Source organism: Syngnathus typhle, linkage group LG1, assembly GCF_033458585.1.
Source record: "Syngnathus typhle isolate RoL2023-S1 ecotype Sweden linkage group LG1, RoL_Styp_1.0, whole genome shotgun sequence".
NCBI lineage: Eukaryota > Metazoa > Chordata > Actinopteri > Syngnathiformes > Syngnathidae > Syngnathus > Syngnathus typhle.
The window spans coordinates 12073536-12087545 of NC_083738.1; the positions used below are offsets into that span (position 1 = coordinate 12073536).

Genomic DNA, 14010 nt, shown 5'->3' on the forward strand with positions numbered 1-14010 from the left:
CTTGCACGACGGAAAGGCGCTTGTAACAACACCCATTTGCCACCAGTATTGTTGTAGCCACTACAATGCTGTGGGCGAAGTTATTTGCTCAAGTTACAGCGGCCCTCCTCTCTCATCCAATGTGATCCACAGGATGAGTGAGTCATGTGTTCACTGCTGTGGGAACATTTCCATTTTCTCTATTTCCATGACCGTGCAGAGCAAACTAAAATGGCCTCCCTGGTGCATCACTGGAGTGGATTTGCACTTGGTTGGTTGGAAAAAATTACACATCTGAGTCATGTGTAACTCTTCACGTGTCTGCCTCGGTGTTTAGGCTGGGGACTCAATCTGACGGATTTTATTAGTTATATAAAAAACAAATCCTAAATTTGCTTTAATCGCTAGTTAGTCGTTTGTATAGGCAAAGTATTTTAGTGCTCTGTTTCCAAGTTGTATGCAGTCTCACAAGACTACTGATGTTGGGTGTGGTTCAAATTTGAGCTCAACTTTGTTCCTGTCAATAGATCAAGTTACTGTCTAACCATGAGTTCTTATAATTAGTGGTAAAACCTAACATGGAGACGTTAGTTTAAATTAATCCTTTTAACCCCCTTATTTTGTCCAGGGTTGCAGGGAGTATAGGTTCAAACCAGCTCTAAGGCAGCAAAGTATACCTTGGACAGATGACACTTAATTCTTTATTTAGTTCTTCTTAGTGTTCAAGTGTAAACCGACGAGAAACCCAAAGCAAATGGCTGTAGAACATTTCTGTGGTTTTATGCAAATTACAAAACTTGTTTTTGTCTTGATCACGAACAGCCAGTCACATGAGATTTTATAAGTGAGCATTCGTTGCCCCCTACAGGAGGTGCAGTAAATAGCAAGCCTTTTTCTGTAATGTCAATTCTAGAAAGTAACATCTGAAAAAAGATGTATTTCTCAGGACCGTAGCATTAATTGTAACAGGATTGTTCTGGTTACTGTTCTGGTTGTCTGGGAAGATGCTTCACTTCTCATCCGAACAGGCTTCATAACTTCAATCAAATGGGCTAAGGACAAATTCACTAGGTCAGGCTGTCTAGTTTAAAGTCAGACCGCAAATCAAAGTACAATAGCATTGTGGAAAACTTTATTTTGAAGATGACAACAAAACAAGGTTGGAACCACAGACAAATCCAAAACACCATCAGTTTCAGTTGTGTTAGAACCTGACGGCTCAAAGTCTGTATGGTGGGAAGCTTCGCAAGCACAAGCGCAAAGTGCTTTTGTTCAAACTGTGCCGCTGTCCACTCATTTAAAGATTTTGCCCTGGTTGACGACTTTGCCCACATGCTTGAATTCTCCCTCCCATGAGAAGTATTCCTTCACCATGGTCTTGCACTCCTCACTGTTAGGATCCAGCTTGCGCCAGTCATATGATTCATAGTCAATTTGCCAGTCTGGAGATAGCTGGGGGGGGGGGGGGGGGAAACAAAGCAATCTTTTGAATATCAGTAATCTCATATAACAGCATGATTTTGCACTTTCCACTGCAAATAATCCACTGGTTTAAGCTTGAATATTTTGTTCCATTTTCATCTTTTTGTGATCACAGCATGAACCAGCCTTTTTAACTCACTGAACCAGAGATGACTGGGATGAATGTGATCAGCTTACTTTACCCTTGACCGATTAAGACAACATGCCATGGCTGGGCACCGCCTTTACCCAATGACAAGGGATGACATTTGTGGAGTGCCAACAAAATTCACATACCGAGTCTTCTTTTTCTTTCGGCTTTCCCCCTCAGGGGTCGCCACAGCAAACCATCTGTTTCCATCTCACCCTATCCTGTGCATCTTTTTTTCTCACCCCAACTAACTTCATGTCCTCTTTCACTCCATCCATAAATCTCCTCTTTGGTCTTCCTCTTGACCTCCTGCCTGGTGGTTCCATCCTCAGCATCCTTCTACCAATATATTCACTATCCCACCTCTGTACATGTCTGAACCATCCCAGTCTGGCCTCTCTGGCGTCATAGGGAGTTAATCAATGAGGCAACTAAATGGGATTGACGATTGAATGTACCTTTGATAAATTGATTTCCCTAAAGTTAATTCACTTTTTAATGTAATTTTGCAGTTCTACAGGCACTCACAGTGAAAGCCAGGTTTTGGCCTCTGAAGACCCAGATTCCAGAGATGCAGCTGTTGTTGTTGGTACCAAACAAAAGAACACTAGCAAAAGCATTCTTTCTGAGTTTGTCAAGACGCTGGAACATCCCTGAGGAGGACAAAGGGAATAGCATTATTTGATTATGTGGTAGGAACAACTCAAATATGCAAATACATGAAAACGATTTACACAAGAATGATTGAGGTTGTCTTGTGGAAATCTGTTTTACACCATAACCACAGTGTGAGGTAGCCTTATACTCAGTCACTCAGAGATGGGATGATCATGGATAAAACCGTGTCTTCCCCTTTCAGATTAGGGCATTGTGTCATGAAAGAAGACAACCTGCCAAATGTTAGTAGACAACCCAAACGGAGGGGCAAATCACAATCCATACATTTTGGATTACAATAAAAGTACATTTTAAATTAATTACATCAAATATGCATTAGGTCATTGACAAAAACAATACATTTCACTGATTGATGACCTGAACTAATTTTAAGTGTTTCTAAGTTAATGTTATTTTGTTGATATAGTAAAGTGCAACAAATCCAAAAGAATTTTCTAGCTCCCCCTCCTCCCCCAAAAACAATCTGAACTATTCATTCAGAAAATGTACAATCGAGCAGAAAAAGAATACCTTTAAAGATATTTCACTGATGCTCACCTGAGATAAGGTTGCAGCTTTTGAAGACCTCTGCAAGCTCTTCTGAATATTTGTACTCTGCATACCAGATTGAGTACCCCTCTGGATCAAAGTTTTCCCAGAAATGAGGAATGGCTACTGTTAAGGTGTCCTCATTGGAGTACTTTCTTTTGAACTCATCCATGACAAACGCGCTGGAACAAACAAATTATCTTAGTTTAGTTACGTTTAAATATATAGATTATTAAAAACATTTTCCCGTTGAAGTTATGATTTAAAATATGACCACAGCATGAACCAGCCTTTAACTCACTGAACCAGAGATGACTGGGATGAATATGGACTAATGTTTTTTCTTCCCCCATCAGATTAAGATTACGTGTCACAACCAGACACCACCTTGCCCAATGACAGGGGACAACAACTTTTCCAACTATTAACACAGTTTACTACCATTTCAATGTTAGGTAAAGATCAAAGTTGTACTTTAATCTACCTCTTGGGTAGCTCTGCAAAGGGATCCTTGGTTTTGGGCTCTGCAGCCAAAGCAGCATCACAGTCATCCATCTCTTCTGGTTCAGGCTTCTTCTCCTCCTTTTTCTTCTCTTTCTTCTCCTGAGGCTTGGCTGCCTCTTTTCCAGCCTTCTCTTTCTTGGGAGGTGCATCCTTTTTGGGCTGCATCTCAGCAAACCTTTTAGCTACGGGAAGAAAAAAGGAATAAAAAAAAAAAAAAGAGCTAAAATGTTCTGTTTCTAAGACAAAATCATTAGAAAGTGCCAATGCAACTCCTTGGCTTAATTGGGAAACCATGATGAAAGTAAACTAAAACAATAGAAAGGAAGTGTACAATCCCACCACATAGGTGTTATCTGACCTGCCTGAGTGAATATCAGTCATACTTACATTTAGCAACTAGAATAATTTGAACTTTGCACTTCCATGTAGGGGCCTTCATGGGTGAAGAAAACTGCAAAATTTAATGTGTACGCGTTTGATTGTGTTATGAGAATTCGAAGCGTAGTAATTAAAATTATTCCTGACAGGCGTTAAATTCACAGTGTCAACCAATCGCCTCTGAATGTCTGCATTTTAAAAAATGACATCTGGTCACATTTCATAATTTAGTGGTAAGCATCTTAGCATAATTGTTATCCATAAAGGATAATTAACACTAAACTAGTCTTACGTAGAAAAATCAAATATTTCTTTGCTAGTTTGACAAAATTTAGACACTTAAAAGATTTAAATGATTGAAAGCTGGAGAAATGCACAATCAAAATTAACATGTAGCTGAGGTACCGGTACCAGAAGGTGACGCACCATCAAACTGAGCCATTTTTTCACACAGCTTGACCTCTCCTAGGACAGTCTTGAACTGGGGCTGGTTAACACATGTGACAAACCAACGAGTCACATTGGGATAAGGCTGACGGAAAGATGGTTCAAGAACCTACATGGGGGAAAAAAAAAAAAGAGCATTAAATGAAAACTGAACATTCCATTCATGTAGATCAGGGGTGTCCAAACTTTTTGCTAATGGGACGTCGAACGCTTCGCTTGATTTCATTTGTGTGGCGGGCTCTATCTAGTGTTGAAGCTGAGAAGTGCAACAGAGTTGAGCTCAAGCTTCTTGTGCGGGCCATATTCAATTATGTTTTCAGAATTTGCTGCGGGCCAATAAAAACTGGACTGCAGTTGACCCGCGGGCCGTAGTTTGGACACCCCTGATGTAGATCTTTGTCATACAAAATGTGATTTGCTAAGTAATTCTGCTATTTTCTCGTGAGGATAAGCAGTTCAGATAATGGATGGATTGAATACTTAAGTGGCTAACCTGCTTGTAAAGCCACAGCATGGAGCAGGCCACAGTGATGTCAGCAAGGGTGACCCTCTCCCCAACTAGGAAGGTACGAGTATTCAGGTGTTGGTTGAGCACTCCAAGCACCTTCTTCACATCCTCTTTTGCCTGCTCTGTGGCCTGGTTAGAGCCAGAGGGAAAACAATTATGCATATATCCATTTACAATAATTACTAAAAACAGATGAATCAATGCAAATGATTGAGCAGAGATGAAGGTTGCCTTTAAGGAATCAATTGTGACCATAGCATGAACCAGCCTTTGACTCACTGAATCAAGAGACGACTGGGATGAATATGGATTAATTATCTTACCCTATCAGATTAAGACTTTGTGCCATAGAAAGGACACAGCCTTGCCCATTGATAGGGGACTGCCTAAAATGGGGAGGTCAAGAGAGACTCAACTTACATTGTTGTAAGTTTAAAATAGAATTTCACCACCCACCATAGAAAATATGCTGACATTGATTTATCTGGGTCTCTAATTTTGGCAACTGGGAAGAATGCAGGAAAAACGTTCCAATAGCCCAAACACAAAACACTACAAAAAAATCCAAACATGGTTATGTGGGCAGATAATTTAATAGTACTATTTGAACATGCTACACACCTGTTTGTTGAACTGCATAATTCCCAAGGTAGGGAACACCCATGTGCTGGCTGGAGGGACAACCTCTGAGTCAGCAAAGCTCACCCACTGGAGGACCTGAGCTGAAGTTTGGGGTGTGGCACCACGCAGGACATCATTGCCCACTGCATTTGAAGGGAACAATGTTACAGGGGGATGTTGAATAAGGCTACATCACATCAGTAATGCCTTCTTACAACCACTTATTTTTCCATTCTTTGTCCAATCTTAGTGTTCAAATGTGATCACAACATGAAACAGACTTTTTAACTCACTGAACCAGAGATGACTGGGATGAACGTATATGATCAACTCGCTTTACCCCTGAACAATTAAGACAACATGCCATGTCCAGGCACTGCCTTCAGCCAATAACAGGGGGATTACACTTGTAAAAAATAGATGTACAATGGTAGATAACCCACAGTACAGTCCTTACCTTGAAAATTGCGGAGTGGTTTATGGTACACTTTTGTGCGTACAAAAACTTTTTTTCTATCATAATAATAATATATGTTGTATTCTTTTATCTTTTTATTCTATTTATGTTTTTATTTCATGCACTGATCGGTTGGCACTTAAAATTTCGTTGTACATGTGTGACAATGACAATAAAGATCTATTCTATTCAACTCTGCTCGAATTTTGAATATAGTATGTTTTGCATTTTTATTTTATAAAATCATAACTGTGACTGGTCTCAGAAACCATGACTTCTCCATGCGTTGATGCAACTTTAACTCTCTCCCGATTCTGTAAATGTGAGAAGTACTCTCTGTGTTACCAGCTGTGTACAGTAAAATAAAAGGAAGACAAAGGAACAAGCGTCTGATGTCTCATGGGTTTGGGATCACAAAAAGTCCTAACTTGTGACAGCACTTATAGACTAAGCAAATTAAAACATTAACTAATGACTGCCAACATTCACAAGTGATTTTTCTAAACAAGGAGCCCAAAGTAAAAGATGATACATGGGATCATTGTTGCTTTCCCGACTCCTGAACAGCAGTGCTTTTTACCTACGTGCACGGCAGCAAACTGCGCACCCTGCACTTGTCCTCACCGAAGCACATTGCTCAGAGGCACGGGCCCCCGCACTATGAGCGCTCGTTGCCGCTGTGCCAACTCTGGCATGTATATCGACGCCATTTGCCGATCAGTCATTGCGGTTTTGTCTACTTTGACACATGCACGCCTGCTACCTGATCCGCTGTGTAGCGGTATGCTAGCACTGGAGCAGCCACTTAACATGACACCGTGCTAATGGGATTACATTTTTTTTTGTGTGTAATTGGTGCAGGTTTGGTGACATTCTCAAAAGACAATGATGGCACACCTATAAAGAGCTCATATGAAGTTGTTCTATGAATATGGCAATGTAAATAGGAATACTGACAGAATGGCATTTTAAGGTCTTACTTTAGTAATTGCAGCCAATTTAAAATTTAAATGTGGGCGGGTAGTTATGCAGTTTTTAAGATAAAACTCTCCAAAAAACCTCTACACTGTTGCAATGCTGCAGGAACATTTCTAAATAACTAAGCATGTGGGAATGGTGACAACATATAGGCTTCAGCTGCCAAGAGTAAAAGACAGGTCTATATCTCATTTCAAACCTTAAAATCACAAATTATTGAGGGCTTGTATAAACTAAGAGACTCCCGTGAGAACAATTGCTTTAATTGGAAGCTAGGAACACATCAAGATACTCACAGTAATGAGCAATGGCGTTACTCTCAAACAGACAGAAACCATCATCTCCCTGGTAGGCAGGTACCTACAAGCAATTGGTTAAAAGCAAGTTTTTAGACGATATGACTAATTTAGTTACATGTGAATGGCCCAAGTGAGACATCAAACCAGTTTTTGACCTGCACTACACCAATCTCAGAGATTCCAAGGATGATAACCAACCTTGCCCTGGGGGAAGTTGTTGAGGAAGGCAGGAGTGCGGTTCGTCTGCCCGAAGGTAAAGGCAGGGGCACTGCTGGCCACTTTGAGGGCAGCGCCGCTGTACTGGGCAGCAATCTGAGCCTTGAAGGCCCTCCAGTTCTCTGGGTAAGTGTACAGAGTCTGGGAAGATGGGGCACAAGAGAAAGGCATTTCTCATTTGACCTTTTGCAAGTATTCATATATGGTGAACTATAACTCAACTGTACCTTTATGTTTAAGTTAACCGATCACTGTACCTTTATGTTTAAGTTAACCGATCAACGGGGAACTAACCAATTTGTATTACTAAATACACACAATTTCCAATTGTACCATTACTTACACTAAGCCATTATCCGATCTAGTAGGTAAGCAAGGTGGTGTTTATAGATATAAAGTTACATGAAAACAATATTTTAAAAAAACACAAAAAAAACTCTAACGCATTCATTCTCGCGCATTCGGGTGAGATCGGTACTAGCTAGCAATCGCGCAAGAAATCGTATCCCCAAAACAACGCTACGCTCGAACATGGGTCGGCGTTTAAAATTTAATTGAGGAACCGGCAAAACTGTTTTCACGATAAATGCAGCAAACGTGGCACAAGCCTGGGCCAGGAGATAGGAGTCATTACCTGACTGCAACGTCATTATAGCGCATCTGTACAGCGGCCACGAAATTAATTCTCCGTGCCAAATACAGTTTGATATCATAGTGTAAATCATCGAGAACTTAGTCGGCACCCCATGGTGAATTGTAACTATAATGATTACTAAGATTTAAGACAGATTGCGAAGATGAAGTCCACATGAAAGAAAACTCCAGTCACTCGATCTTACTCACCCCTGCCGCCATCTTCAGGACGAGAGAAAGAAAGAACGTAGGCGCACCCCGATGACGTATTTACGCAGCAACAAGACGTACGTGTTAAAGAGACGCCCCACTTTCGAGCGCAAACGAGAAACACAATAAAATAAGAATGCAAATAATAATAATAATAATAAACAATTCATCTGGTATTTGAAAAGTTTTCACCATGCTGTACTAATTTTGGAGGGGAAAGTTTTGACAAATTTGTCTTCATTCACGTTTTGTTTGAAATATTTGTGTTTTATGACATTTTACATGCAGTTTTCTATAAACAGTAGGCCCATGCATACGGAAGATTGACTAACTCTTTACAATATACATAACACAATTCCTCATTTTAAAACATTTTGATTTACTATGCTGGAGAAAGGGAAGGGCCTTTTCTCTTCCATTATGCTGTGCCAGTCCCCAAACCATTGCCCATAGATGGATTGATGATGTTGGTATGGAAGAATTTACACAGGGCAAGCCTGTCAAGAACATTTTAGCAAACCATAACAGAGATTAAGAGCCACCGAACACACAAGTCCATCATCCATGTCCTCTGGCCTCACAAATGCTGCTCTACATAAACAAAAATTCTCAGACTTTTCAACGTCGAAGTGGAAGCGCTAACAGCTAAAGAAAAAAATAAATAGCAACAACTATATCACCTTCCTTTTCTAATATCTGCAAGTGCAATAACAAGGGAGGCTAAATATTTTTTTCAAATAGAGCCAGTTGCTGGAAAACTTAAAATGTTTCAGAATCATAATTTCTAACATGCAGTACTGCCCAGTCAAACTCGCCACAAAACTATATATATAAAAAAAAAAAGTATAACACACTCATTTATATGGTAGTGCATATCATTTCACTCAACAAATATACTCAAGATAATTTAATGAAAACAAGACTGACAGATATAACACAAAATGTTTATTATGTCCCGTGGTTCATTTTACAAACAATAAATCATATAAAAATAGTTGTTGAAAAAAGATATACCTGAAAAAAAAATAAAGTCACAATGATGATAGAAATAGTCATTTTTGTAATTCACTAACATGAGTAAACCTTTCCCGTTAAATGAATACAAAGTAAAAACAAAAAATATTTCAACAAGTGGCTCACATTGCCACTTAAATCGAGACCTAAAAATCAAGTGACTACTCACAACATTGATGGAAACATGAGTGTATCACCAATAACACTATTAAACTATATGAATTACACAAAAAAATATCTGGAAAAAAAATAGGCTTAATCGCCCGTTACAAAGGGAGACTACACTAATAACTAATTTAATCTCCTCCGATGCAGATCAGCTCACAAGACCTACAAAAAAGAACCAAAACACTTGGAATCATTATTTTTCAGGGATCCTTGTTGGTTTTAATGGATCCTATTTTTGAAAATATTTTGCTGCTGACAAACCTATGCTCCATATTTAAGTCCATATATCAGTAATGAAGTGAAAATGATAGTGAATAATATTAGGAGGGTCCTGATCAAAAATTACTCAGATACCAGCCAAAAAATTAAAGCGCATCAAATCGTATCACAAATCTCCCAATATTAGCACTTGTATACAAAATAGTGATGGGGAAAATGAAACTTCAATTTTGTTTCATGAACCAATTGTTGTATTTTTTGACTCCTCGAGATGGCATTCTCTGTTGAACATTCAGCTAAAAGCACAGTGACTTGCCATTGTTAAAGCCTTTTTTAAACCAACAGTGCCATGAAGTAAATTTGAAGCTTCCTTTCCCATTACTAGTATACAAGCAGTCGATTCTATATGGACTTTTTATGTAAAAAAATAAACATACGCTCCTGCTCTTCTATCCAACAATGTCTGTAGGTATCTAGCATGCAGAGCCTGTGAAGGAGCTAACGGAGTAGAATATTCAAGTGTAGCATATTATCATGTGTGAGTATGATTTCACGTAACCCAAATGTTTAGAATAAATGGGTCATACATATAGTTCCTGACTATTGTTCTTTATGTGAATAGTATCACTTGATCAAGTCTCTCCTAACAATTCATACATAAGAATAAAAGCATTCCTGCTAATATCACAGTCCAACCCAGCGGCGCCTGGAAAGCGGACTTTAAACCGATGATGATGATGCTGCTGATATCGCATTGGACAGTAGCCTAGGCTACAATATCGGAATTATCGAAAGTGAAAAACTTGTATTGGGACACCCCTATCGAGGATTTACTTTCAAAGTCAATTGACTGTGTTTGCCCCTAAATTTTGTGCGCCTAAAATTTCAGATTTGGAGCCATTGTGGTCAAGGGTAGTACAGAGCCCTGGTATGCACAATAGTAATTGTATAGCATACTTTATATATTCATTGCAATTCATGGTTTCTAATCAAATCTGACACTCCCCAGACAATGTGAAGTAAGACTCACCGAGATAGTCATCCATTAGCGATCCAATGGCAAACTGAAAAACACACAGTTTTCTCATCAGATTTGTACAAACAAATCAAATAAGGCATGGTGTACATTGCAATTTTTTGGAAAAGAATAAATACGTACAATGTCATTTTTGTCGACTCTTGTTCCTACAATCTTTAACCTGATCTCATCATCTTGCTGGATCACGATATCCTGGAAAACGAACAAAATTGAATATAACATTGAATAGACATGTTATATTGGTACCGCTTTTACAGAAGACACAAGTGGTTTTCTTTGACAACTGGATTTATAATTCCTTGACAAATAATTACTCTTGACCCTGTTCATCCTTGTCACTCAGTAAAAGAATCTTAGCACCTACAACCACCACCTCTGTCTCCTGTTTTATGCTCATTACAACCGTATCCAAAACATGCAACATGTAACACTTTTTTCTTAGATGTTTCAGCGTTTCAAAAAATAATTCCTGTTTTTAATTGGTCATTTTGATATAAATTTCATAAAGCAGCAAGCATTGTTTCTCTTTTTTAACCAAAGGCACAAACTGGAATTTACCTTTTGAAAAAATTGCATCATACTGTCTTACCAATCGCATAATAGTTTTGGTAAACAACATAAACACGCATGCATGCATGAGCCCAAAAAAACCCAAGATAAAAGAATTGTTAACTCAGCTCTGGAAGAAATGTTTTTCTATATAATTTGTATTTTCACTTGATCACAAAATACACCAAATATATTTTACCTCATCAACAGTCTTATAACACGGTGGATTAGAGTTGGGATCAAACTCCATTTCTGAGGGGATGGACTGCAAAAAGATAGATCTGTTAAGAGCGACTGGAACAATGCTTGGTTTGCAAAAGGCAGCAAATGAAATTGAAAGCTGGCTCACGTGTCGAGAGATGAAACATGACATGGGTCCAATTTCTGTGAACAAACCAAGCTGCAAAAGCAGAAAAAAACAGCACACATAACTAAGAAGCAAACTTGAGCATGTGAATGTGAACAAACACAGAACACCATTTCAACGTTTCTTTAACACTTCAGTAAATCGATTCATTAGGGAAAAAAACCCTAACCCTATAAACCCAGGTTCAGGTAGTGACTGAGGGCAATGTGGTGACAACACATCCATTTTCTGACATAAAGCTCATAAAGGGATTGAACACCACATATTAGGGGGTTCTGAACCTCACACCCCAAAACAACCACCGTCCTTGCCAAGGAACCCGGTTATTCAACTTCTCCAAGTTCATAAAACATATGTAGATTGGTTGGACGAACTCCCATACACCACTGAAGACCCTGCCGAGGGTGTAGGCCTGCTCCACGGACGGGACGATGGTGACTGCAAATGCTACAATTTAATGGGCAATGGCATTGAACATATGTACCTGTTGAATGTTCTAGCTTTCCCACTTCTTCTTGGCTGATGCTACAGGAGTCTAGCAATTAGAACGACTAGACTAGAAAACAGCTTTTACCCACACACAATTAGACTCATGAACAAATTAGATCGCAATCTAAAGACGTGTACCTCATGCCAATATTTTTTGTAATTTGGCTCACACTTGAATGTTTAAACCGTGCAATACCTGTAACCCTTGAATAACTGAATTTTGGCACATTACATATATAGGCTCAAGGTGTCCCCCGCCTACTGCCTTAAGTCAACTGGGATAGGCTCCAGCACACCAGCGACCCTCAAGAAGATGAAGCGTTTCAGAAAATCGATGGATCGATGGATTGCTCGGTGTTAAGGTTGCATTTTTACTCTGAACATGACCGACCAAAAAAAAAAACATCTTGAGTCTCACCTTGTTAACCTGTGTCACTACAGCATCCACAACTTCCCCTTTAAATGGCCGGAAGACAATTGCCTTGTATTTTACTGGATACAAAACAAACCCTCTGCCTGGCTGGATCACTCCTGCCCCGATGTTGTCAATGGTAGTGACTGCGATGACAAAACCATACCTGAAAGAGAAGCATACTTAAATAAAGGGTCTTTTGCTAGTGTAATGAGACTTTCGTGGAGGTGAGTTGATTTACACTCTATGTCCCATTTACAACGGTCCTTTTTGTTATTTTTGACTAGTCCAAAAATCAAACAAAAAAAACATCATCTCTGACTGGTAAAATACACTTTGGGCAAGATTTCAAACAAAAGGTGTTTGTGCGAACAAAATGCGCATGCTGTTGGTAGATTGTCATGTGTGACCTAGTGAAAAGTTGCATGTGCCAAAATGGGTGCAAACTAGATTGGGCATGAAAACCAGTATGGAGACTGATCCTGGTTACATATGTACTTCTATCAAAAGGTATCAAAAAGTGTTCTTCTTGCTAAGGGGGGGCGTAATAATTGAGAAGCACTGGCTTAAGCACAGGTTCTGGTACCCCCAAATTTACTATAGTGACTAATTGAAATACAGGGGAAATTTATAAAATACCCGTTCTTAGTCAAAATCTATCGTAATCTGACTGCTTTGAGTTCAGCTACAACAGACTTATTGAAATGCACCCTCTCAGAGATATTAACAATAGGTTTATTTATGTTGCCGTAGTATTCCGTAAAGTAGAACTATACTACTAGAAACTGAGAAATGTTCTTAATATTTAGACGACCTAATACTGACTTACATGCGGGTTGAAGTTTGGGGGTGGCAAAGATTATTGTACCGCACGCGCGCGTGACCCATATTAGACCCCAGCGGGTCAACGCGGTCCGACCCTTTTTACATGTTTCTCTACAGAATGCAGGATAAATACTCACTTCCCGGTGCAAGTGCCCTCCACTTCTGTAAAAAGCTTCTGCTTCACGGTATTTAAAAGATTGGGACCAAAATACCTGGGGTGGAGTAAGATTTCATGCTCCAAAGATATCTGTGAACATAAAAGGGTCTCACAAAATGAGGAAAATGTGACTTTGGCTTGCTGCAGAACATTTTGTCCCAAAGTTTGAAAATAATGCGGGTACATATGGTGTTTAGTATTCAGAGCTATGAAGTACAAAAGGGCACACGAGCCATTCGAAACTGCCGATATAGTATGAAGAGAACAAGACCCATACTTACATGGTAAAACATCTCTTCTTTTGTGTTCAATCTGTTCTCGATGAAAATGTGTTACATAGGTAACCTACTATGGATTTTGAATACCAGTCGGAAAATTGCACACTACTGCTCCCTGTCTTAACTGCGGCGTTAAAACGGTTAAAACGATTTCGCTAATTCCCTCCCCCCACTGCATTTTGCCTTTCAGGTTTGTTTTTTTGGTATGAAATGGTTCAGAACTAACTGGTTTTATGTAACAGCGGGGGACACCGATGAATTGTATGATCAACCATAACAAAAAAGAAGAGTCTTTTTTTTCAGGCGATAATGTTTATTTGCAAGAAAGTAAGAATTAATACGTTAAATGTTGACCACTATTGGTCGGAGGAGAATGCGACAACTGCATAAACCGGAAGAGCCTTCGTAAATGCTAACGTAATTTAGAATTATCTGTCGCAAAAGA

The 14010-nt window shown here is 39.3% G+C and overlaps 2 protein-coding genes across 5 annotated transcripts; both read right to left on the reverse strand.

Annotated features, from left to right (window-relative positions):
- Window positions 1–1089: 1089 nt before the first annotated feature.
- eef1g (eukaryotic translation elongation factor 1 gamma) lies at window positions 1090–8107 on the reverse strand. Of its 4 annotated transcripts, none has more exons than XM_061274160.1 (10): window positions 8049–8107; window positions 7188–7346; window positions 6987–7050; window positions 5256–5398; window positions 4620–4763; window positions 4106–4235; window positions 3282–3483; window positions 2807–2979; window positions 2120–2244; window positions 1090–1431 (listed from the first exon to the last, which is right to left on the reverse strand). In XM_061274160.1, exons 1-10 carry the CDS (start codon window positions 8058–8060, stop codon window positions 1273–1275), a joined length of 1311 nt encoding a protein of 436 aa, XP_061130144.1. In that variant the 5' UTR covers window positions 8061–8107; the 3' UTR covers window positions 1090–1272. The 4 variants fall into 4 exon arrangements, 3 of the variants coding, with proteins under 3 accessions (XP_061130144.1, XP_061130135.1, XP_061130154.1); XM_061274151.1 differs by having other exon boundaries at window positions 4091–4235; XR_009713881.1 differs by lacking the exon at window positions 1090–1431 and adding an exon at window positions 2326–2443 and having other exon boundaries at window positions 2145–2244; window positions 4091–4235.
- An 871-nt stretch (window positions 8108–8978) lies between these two features.
- polr2g (RNA polymerase II subunit G) lies at window positions 8979–13838 on the reverse strand. The gene is made up of 8 exons (XM_061274196.1): window positions 13569–13838; window positions 13268–13377; window positions 12312–12471; window positions 11387–11437; window positions 11237–11302; window positions 10609–10680; window positions 10480–10513; window positions 8979–9392 (listed from the first exon to the last, which is right to left on the reverse strand). Exons 1-8 carry the CDS (start codon window positions 13578–13580, stop codon window positions 9379–9381), a joined length of 519 nt encoding a protein of 172 aa, XP_061130180.1. The 5' UTR covers window positions 13581–13838; the 3' UTR covers window positions 8979–9378.
- Window positions 13839–14010: the final 172 nt, after the last annotated feature.

Excerpts from the sequence above, each read along its gene's own strand:
- eef1g (XM_061274151.1), bottom strand. Across the intron at positions 3,484-4,090 it reads TGATGGTGCGTCACCTTCTG|CTAAAAGGTTTGCTGAGATG; the intron begins GTACCGGTACCT and ends TTCTTCCCGTAG. Across the intron at positions 2,980-3,281 it reads TTTGCAGAGCTACCCAAGAG|CGCGTTTGTCATGGATGAGT; the intron begins GTAGATTAAAGT and ends TGTTTGTTCCAG.
- polr2g (XM_061274196.1), bottom strand. Across the intron at positions 11,303-11,386 it reads CATGTTTCATCTCTCGACAC|TCCATCCCCTCAGAAATGGA; the intron begins GTGAGCCAGCTT and ends ATCTTTTTGCAG. Across the intron at positions 10,681-11,236 it reads GTTATAAGACTGTTGATGAG|GATATCGTGATCCAGCAAGA; the intron begins GTAAAATATATT and ends TTCGTTTTCCAG.